The sequence below is a fragment of the Toxorhynchites rutilus genome, chromosome 3 (assembly GCF_029784135.1).
Source record: "Toxorhynchites rutilus septentrionalis strain SRP chromosome 3, ASM2978413v1, whole genome shotgun sequence".
Classification (NCBI taxonomy): domain Eukaryota; kingdom Metazoa; phylum Arthropoda; class Insecta; order Diptera; family Culicidae; genus Toxorhynchites; species Toxorhynchites rutilus.
In genome coordinates this window covers 60,135,868-60,144,539 of record NC_073746.1, presented here as the reverse complement: position 1 = coordinate 60,144,539, position 8,672 = coordinate 60,135,868, and the positions used below count along the sequence as shown (strand labels likewise).

General features: G+C 40.4%; 1 protein-coding gene across 2 annotated transcripts; it reads left to right on the top strand.

Moving 5' to 3' along the window:
* Positions 1 to 926: 926 nt before the first annotated feature.
* On the top strand, positions 927 to 7,317 carry LOC129779253 (protein-glucosylgalactosylhydroxylysine glucosidase-like). 2 transcript variants are annotated; one of them, XM_055786638.1, is made up of 5 exons: positions 927 to 1,080; positions 1,498 to 1,689; positions 4,860 to 6,395; positions 6,459 to 6,943; positions 7,009 to 7,317. In XM_055786638.1, exons 2-5 carry the CDS (start codon positions 1,592 to 1,594, stop codon positions 7,191 to 7,193), a joined length of 2,304 nt encoding a protein of 767 aa, XP_055642613.1. In that variant the 5' UTR covers positions 927 to 1,080; positions 1,498 to 1,591; the 3' UTR covers positions 7,194 to 7,317. The 2 variants fall into 2 exon arrangements, with proteins under 2 accessions (XP_055642613.1, XP_055642614.1); XM_055786639.1 differs by lacking the exon at positions 927 to 1,080 and adding an exon at positions 1,193 to 1,395.
* The last annotated feature ends 1,355 nt before the right edge of the window (positions 7,318 to 8,672 follow it).

Below are 8,672 nucleotides of genomic sequence, written 5' to 3'. Positions count from 1 at the left end.
GATAAGGCATGGATGATGCGAGAGGGGATGAAAAATGACAGCGGCTTTTTTTGTTTATAAACAAAGTAGATCAAATCATTATGCTACATAGCGGTCCCCACCAATATATACCTACGCTGGGCTGGTTTCAATCGAACTAGCTGTTGTGTCTCACAACCCGAACGATCAGGCGAGTCTTCAGCTAAAGCAATACGGCACAAGCCCACCGGTTATTAAGAGCCACCTCTTTTATATACCCACTAGCAAAGCTCCCACAATCGCTGAGTTTCCAATCCCAGCAGCAACGGCAACAACCCTCACGTCCCGTAGAACAGCAATGCAGACAATAACTTGCAGCAGTCACCGAAACACTACAATGATGCCAACAGCGTAAACAAAACCAACATTTATGCGCAGCAAACACATAGCGGCATGCACTCCTCATTGCATGCCATTTGTTATCCTCTTTCTCGGAAAACTCTAGCCGTTCGTTTGGCCGCTGTCAATTCGAACTCAAGTAATGGCTGAACAGCAGTTCTGACATAACGTTCCACCTTATTATACCGCCTTGGTATAAGACTTTTCGCCTCACTCATTGAAAGACGAACATCAACACAAATACTGCTAAAATGTATACCTACCTATCCCATGCTGTATCTTTTCCAGTATTATGACAAGTCACAACTCGACACGTTTGTTTTGTGCAAGACGGGTCTATGGTACTAGGTGAGGCCGTTTCGTCACTAAGTTGGTTAGGGGAGCGGTATATGAAAACAGCACGGAAGAAAGTAGAAGGGGAATTATTTACTTGTAGCGTGAAAGAGACAGACTGATTATGAGCGACCTTCGGCAATAGCGTATTGTGTTTTGTTTACAAACAAAACACAGTAGACTTCCAAGATGGCTGAAGAGTGGTTTTAGCAAGTTGGCCCACCTTAGTATATACTTCTAGGCGCCTTGGTTTTGTGCTCAGATGTTTTTGCGATATTCAGATTTCAAACCGGTATCGCGATCCTTGTTTATTTTAATTTAGGAAAAAGATCTACAGGAATATGATTAGACATAAATAATTTTACCAAACGTTTTGCATTAAAACTACAGGTTAGTGAACGAATGTTAATGAGAGAGAGTCTTATGATTTGTGTGTTTTGTCTCAGCAGTTTTTATGTAAACCTCAGATGTAAACAACGAGCGACAACGCACATAGATAGTGCTTTCGATACCAAAATAAAGAGCATTTGATAGAGATATAATCATTATTTTGTACTTAATCATTACGTGAAATGAATCGATCAGTTGAGAATCAGATAGGATAGGATAATGATAGATAGTGTGTGTTGTATCAGACTCATCAAATTGAGGCTATATTATCGATAGAACATAAACTTGTCGTTTCTCATCAAAGCTTCCAGGAATGTTCGTAGAACATGTTTAGAATGATTTAAAATAGAATAAAATACAACTTTGTTTTTCGTGTAGAACGTATGGAATAAATCAAATTACATTTTTCTCTTGTAGATAAACCGAAAGGGGAAATCAGTCATCGCTTCGCGTTTTCCGCTGAAGATGATAAATTGTAGACTTCGCTTGTAGGAATATAATCACTATAAAAATGCTCCTTGCTGAAATCGCTATACTACTGATCAAGGTTGCAATCTTCGCAAAGATTACCGCTGAAAACGAGGAAAATTTCCTCTTCACGGCCAAACGGTGAGTAAAGATGTCTAATGGCGATTACAACATTTCCATCAATAGAGATTCTGCTATGGTTTTCCCCTCCAGCTATTTGGTCTTAAACGCATCAAACCTGATCAATCCAATCAGTCTTAATTCGTTTTTCAGTTAGGAAAAAATAGTGATTTCATTTTACTGTCCAAATATGCGTGTTTGACGTAACCACCAAAACTCTCATTGTTGGGAAAATGCGTTTATCTTGTTTTTAACTGAATGATCATGATGATGAACAATTTTTACAAAATAATGTGTTCATTCAATAAACATTAACTGTCATAAGAGTCAGGAAAATCAAATCAGCTCAAAGAATTTTCGTTCGAGTATCAGCTAGAATATGAAAGAGGAGTACCACGGGATGCATGCTGTGCTTTTTATCTGAATACATTAGACTGATGCATTTCATAGTATTTTTTAAAGGATAATTGCACTAAATAAAACTTTGTGTAACGGAATAATTGCTGAATGATATTTTGATTCTAAGAACATCATTTTGTGGCTCGATGATTACGCAGAACAGAACAACAATTGGAATCTGATGGTCTCTCTATCCTACCTGTGCATTCTTTCAGCAATCGAATTACTCGGAAATATTTGGAGGCGGAACACACTTATTTGTCAGCAGATTCATACCACGCGTCAGCAGAACCAATTATGAAGCATGTTCTTCGTGGAAAGGTTCATAGCTTTTAAGACTGCTGGGTATGGTAAAAAGTCCGGGGGCTCCATTATATCACATGTTTGTGAAATGCAACCTTCAGATTTTTTCGAGTGTTCAATTCAATTCAAAAATCAGATTTGAATAACCTTAAAAATAGGTCAAAGATGCCTGATATAAAACAAATCATTCTCTAGGCATCACAAATCATCAAATCGATAGAATTTGGATACTCTTAGGCCTAAACAGCTATTGTGTAATAGATAAAAACAAAACCAAATGTTTATCGATGGATAGGAATCTTACGCCTAAAAAATGGCTACAGTGTAATATACAACAATAGTTATCTTAAGATAAAAATGTATACGAATAAATTCGGCTCTGTTACAGCTGAGTTGCTAAATGAGCCTAATAAACAGATGGGATAAAAAAAATTCTCTAGAAAGCCTCTTTTGAAACGGATTATCCCTATGACTACATTTAGATTTAAAAACACTTGAATTGTTTACGAAGAATCAGCTGAAAGAAGTTTCGAAATCTTGGCATGAGATTCAAAAATATACATGACATGATGTGAAGAAGCATATGTAGAAGATGAGTACCTTTGTTATATTTTCATATGTATTTTCTTATTCGAAAGCAAAACTTTACTACGAATAAGATGAATTTGAGAAGTGATTAGATGAATACATGAGTGATGACCCTTTTTACCTGGTTTGGGATAAGTGCAGATAGCAGGTTGAATTTGACCAGACATCTAAATACGATAATCACAGTTAAAATTCACACTAATTAGTTCGTTTGATACATCTCAAGATTGAGTTAAGTTCATATAGAACAATCCTCAGTGAATCTATAAACAATTGAAGTGACTGTAAATGAGCTAGTGGAAATTACTAAATTCGACATCCATGTTATGAATTTTAGGAACTTATTTCAGCCATGTCTCCGGAACCTGCGGAATTCGCTTCTAAAATACTCAAGTACTGTGGGTCCATTTATTATACAAAAAAAAACAATATATATATATAGCTGAAAATATGGTTAACTCTGACATTTTTCAAACGAATTGCCATCTTTTAGGAGCGATGTCATTATTGCGTACAAATGGTTGTTACATCAAGATAATGGGAGTACCGGTGAGTTCCTTCGTTTTTTTCAAAAATTAATGCTTTGTTCTGCAAAAATGGTTACAAATTTAATATTCAAAGTTTTGCCTATCACTGGTCACCACTTTTTCCCATTTTTCTGGCAATTCACGGATCCCTTTGCGGAAATAATCGGCTGGTATGTCGGATAACCATGAAACGATCCAATTTTCGACTTCATCAAAATTGGAGAAGTACTGGTCAACCAGGCCATGTTGCATCGATCGAAAAAGTTAGTAATCGAACGGAGCAATGTCATAAGAATACGGCGGGTGTGATAGGACCTCCCATTTCAGCGTTTCCATATATGTTTTATCCGGTTTCGCGACAGGCGGCCGAGCATTGTCGTGTTGCAAAATAACTTTATCGTGTCTTCGCTCGTATTGTGGCCGTTGTTCCTTCAGTGCACGGCTCAAATGCATCAATTATCGTCGGTAGAGGTCCCCCGTAATAGTTTCATTCGGTTTAAGCAGCTCACAGCACACCACATCCAGCTGGTCCTACTAAACAGACAGCATAACCTTCTAACCGTCGATGTTGATGCATGGCCGGGGTATCCATACGGCACCCAATAATCGGATCATTGCTTTTAAACAATCGGATATGGTTTGCTGAGCTACTTCAAGTGAATCTGCAAGTTCTTGTTGCGTTTGTGACGGATCTTGATCAAGTAAGGCCTCTATTTCTCCATCTTCAAACTTTTTTGGCGGTCCGGAACATTTCTTCGTCATCCAAGTCAAAATTACCACTTTTAAACTGTGCAAACCACGTCTGACACGATCGCTCAGATGAAGCATGGTCACCATAAACTTCCACCAAAATGCGATGACTTTCCGCAGCTTTTTTCTTCATATTGAAGTAATGAAGTAGCACTCCCCGCAAAAACAATCTCGTTGGTACGAAATTCGAAGTGAAACTATGAAAAAACTATGTTGTTTATAGCTTTCCAACGAATGTCTGGAAATTTGATTCACTGGAATAATAATCAAGTTACGCCATCTGTTGTAAAACCGAATAAACTTTCCGGTACACATAATAGTGCTTTTAATAATTCTCAATTGTTTTTGAACAAACATACCATGTTTATATGCTTGGCGTATGTGATGAAGAATGTGAAGATGGATCTTGGTCATGTTGGCGCTTACGTCAGCTATGAATATTAAGACAGTTAAGTTCTCACAATCTAGTTCTTCATCTTATTTATAGATGGTGTAAAAATTTACACTTTGTGTCGCTTCAATATATTAGATAGATTCGTTTATAGCCTCAAAAAGTTGGAAAAATACTCAAGGCGTATAGATAGGTTTAATAAACTGTTGCAATAACTCACAACTTTCGTGCAGTCTTCCTCCGCAGGCCGTCACACCTACCCTGGCGAACGGGAACATCGCCTTTGTGGTATATGGTAATGCCGTGCACATGAACGGGGTCTACAATGGTTTCCGAGGGGTTAGCCATCGGGCTCGTATCCCAAACCTTGCAAACATTCAGATCGCGTACTGTGCCTCTTTTGTCGCACATCCTTTCGGATGTAGCTATCAGCTGGACATGAGAAAAAACATGTTCCGAACTACATTCGCTGATCCTAAACAGCAAATTCGCGTCATCCACACTGTCTATCCGCATCGATACTTTGATATGGCCATCGTGAATACGATACGTATTCAAAGGGTGAACGCCGAAGGCCCACTATCGGTGCCCATCAGAAGAATTACGGGTCCGGCAAGTGTGGATCTATCATTAAGTCAATCTCAGCCAGTTGAAATTGATGGAAACCGTTTCAATGCTCGCTGCGGTAGAACAAAACAGGTCGAGGATCCTCGTTTCCAACCACATGGTCACGATGTGTGCATCTACACTCCACCATTGCCTGCACATCTTAATCTTACCGCGGATCAAACCGAGCAGGAGTTTAACTTTTATACCATTTTCACACGTACTCATCTCGAGGCTGAAAACGAAATTCGCGCAATGCTCGGGGCTGACGTAGAATCTTCACACATACGCGAGATGGATCGAATATGGAGTAAATATGGAGTTACAGTTGAGGGTAATGACGAACTGGATCGGGTACTGAGGGCCAGTTCCTTCTTTCTCTCAAGTTCTCTCCCATCAGCGAACACAAACCAACCGAGCAGCTATCCCTTCTACGGTCTTTCCCCATCCGGTCTGGGACGCGGTGGAGAGAAACTCAAGGAATACCAAGGGCATAACTTTTGGGACACCGAAATTTGGATGTTTCCACCAATTTTATTGATGGATCCAGATAATGCCCGCAAGTTGCTGCACTATCGAACCGTTGTCCATAGAGGAGCCGCCGATTATGCCGCCAGCAATGGATACAAAGGTTGGCAGTTTGCGTGGGAATCCGCATTCACTGGCACAGAAGTCACCCCCGATTGCTGCTACCACGTGTCGGACTATCAGCACCACATTACCGCGGATGTGGCCTACGCTGTCCGGCAGTACTTTTTCGCAACCCATGACGTGCAATGGATGCATGTCGAAGGATGTCGACTGGCATACGAAACGGCCAAATTTTGGGAGAGTCGGGTGGAGTATAACTGGACGACCGATTTGTACGACATTCATCGCATCATGGGACCGGATGAGGATCACCACAACAACAGCAATAGCGTGTACACAAATATAGTGGCTGCTCATAATTTACTGTTCGGCGAATTTGCCAGCTGTATGTGTCCCGGGCTGGCTGGAGTTGACGAGCGCTCACAATTCATTCGAATAGCTAAAGGATTAAGATTATTGTATGATGAAGTGAGAAATTATCATCCACAGTATGAGGGTTACGAATTAGGAATTCCAATCAAACAAGCGGACGTCGTTCTGCTCGGATATCCACTGGAGTTTCCCATGAACAAGTAAGTTACAAGCTTCTAAGAATATGATAGGGCTATATTAACCATTTGATGATTGAATTTCAGATCCACCAAAATCAATAATTTGAGATTTTACAGTAAGGTAACACGCTCTGATGGCCCGGCCATGACCTGGGCTATCCACACTATTGGACATCTCGATTTGGGGCAGTTCAAAGAAGCCGAAAAAATGTTCCTGAAAAGCTACAAGCAATACATGCGTGCTCCTTACAACGTCTGGAGCGAGAATGGCGATGGATTCTCCGATGGAGCAGGTAACTTCATCACTGGTGCAGGAGGCTTCCTACAATCCATCATTAACGGTTACGCTGGTGTTCGGCTACGACATGGGGAACTTGTGATAACGAAACCCCTCGTGCTACCCAGGACCACTCGTCTGTACATTCCCGAGATAAACTACATGGGTGTTAAATTGTATCTGGATATCAAAGAAAGCGAGGTGCGACTTGGTTTCAAACAGGGTTCCAACATGGCCGCTGTGAAAGTCGACGTCGACGGAGTGGAGCAACCCTTCTGTGATACTTGTTCCGGTGTGTTGTTATATGACTTTATAAATTTAACAACCCGTATGTTGACGATTTTCTCTCTTCAACAGCTTCCTTTAGCGACAAAGTTGTAATTCGCCCGGCGGAGGAACCGATGTTGAATGGATGCAAGCTGGAGGAGACTCGCATCGGTATAACATTGGCCGACCAGGGTGAGAAGGGCTTCGTGACGAACGCCACCCCAATAATGTTTTCCTCACTGCTGGTGATTCTAGGTCTTCGGAAATTATTATGACACTCTCAGCCACATCACTTGCAACAAGCCAGTGATGATGCGAAAGTAAAGAAAAGGCTGAAAAAAGTATCCAGACGCTCACGAAATAAGTTAATTGTAAATAAATAATAAAGTTAACGTTTAATTTGACTTTTAATTTGAGTTGCTTCATTCAACTTTTTAATATCGTTCACAACATATAGAGTGTGGCTCCCGTAGTTTTGGAGTACCTGGTTCGATTTACGATCTGATTAGTTTTTTTTTTAATGGAAATAAGTTCTTCTAACTGGCAGTTATAGACTCGTATTCTCGAACTTGCCAATCAGGATACAATAATCCCAACTGAGTACTAATTCAAAGAGTGATCAAGTAACACACCATTGTAACGACCGCTGCTAGGAACGTTAGTACCATCTGGTGTACTTGTGTAATGTTGGCGTGACTAAATGTGTGGGACACAAAATTAGCAAATCTTGTTCAGTGACTTATCACAATTAAAATCGAGATTCCCCTAAGTGGCAGGTAACATTAAGTTTCTTCGCTTCAAACTGCATTCACAACTGAGAGACTAGTCGCAAATGAAGTTTAAAGCTTAAAAACAAATTTAAGTGTACTGAAAAGGCACCTGAAAGTATAGTACCAAATAGGTCAATACGTCAAAAGGGCTCAGATCAATACCACTCTGCTGCCAAACACAATACGGTTATGTACAGTTTTCGAATTACTTTTTTGTGTTGCTTTTTGCGTAAGGTAAGTAAATAATGATGAGAAAGTTCAACCAGAAGATGCAACCAGCCTTTCTCATTATGTTTTCTTAACACTGTTGATTAAAGCTTGATCCTTCAGAAAAAATACTGTAATAATTATTCCTTTACAGTTTTGATGAATTTTCGTACTTTTCTTCGGGTACCCTCCATCAAAGTTTGGACTTTCTGTTGGTCAACCTCAGCGGCCATTTTATTCCACGATCTCTTCATGTCTGCAGCATACCGAGTCATTTTGGCACCAATTCCGCAATTCACAATTACCCAATATTTTCTGATTGGGCAGAACTGGGGCAATTGGGAGGATTGAGGTCCTTTTGAATTTAACCGATCACGGTACCACTGAAGAACCCCTCGACTGTAGTGGCAGCTTACCAAATTTGGTCGAAACTTCACCGGATGTTTCTGTAGGCACTACGACCGCTGCTATAAAATGAACTGGGATTCCGGATTCTAACTAAATCAATCCTTAGGGGTGAATAGGCTAAGGTGTTCAAGTCATATTGCAGAGCATGTAAGGCGTAAATAAGCATGTAAGGCACAAATTACGTAACGCTAAAAATACGGATTTTGGACCCCCTCTCCCTCCCCCCCCCCTACGTAACGCAATTTCCTATCTCTAAAGCCTGGTTTAGAGTTCCCGTGAACGTGAACTTGAACAGGTGGTGGAATAGTATGATCATTTCACGGTGAACTATATTGCGAACAAACAACTCAAAAAATCGTGGTGCATAGA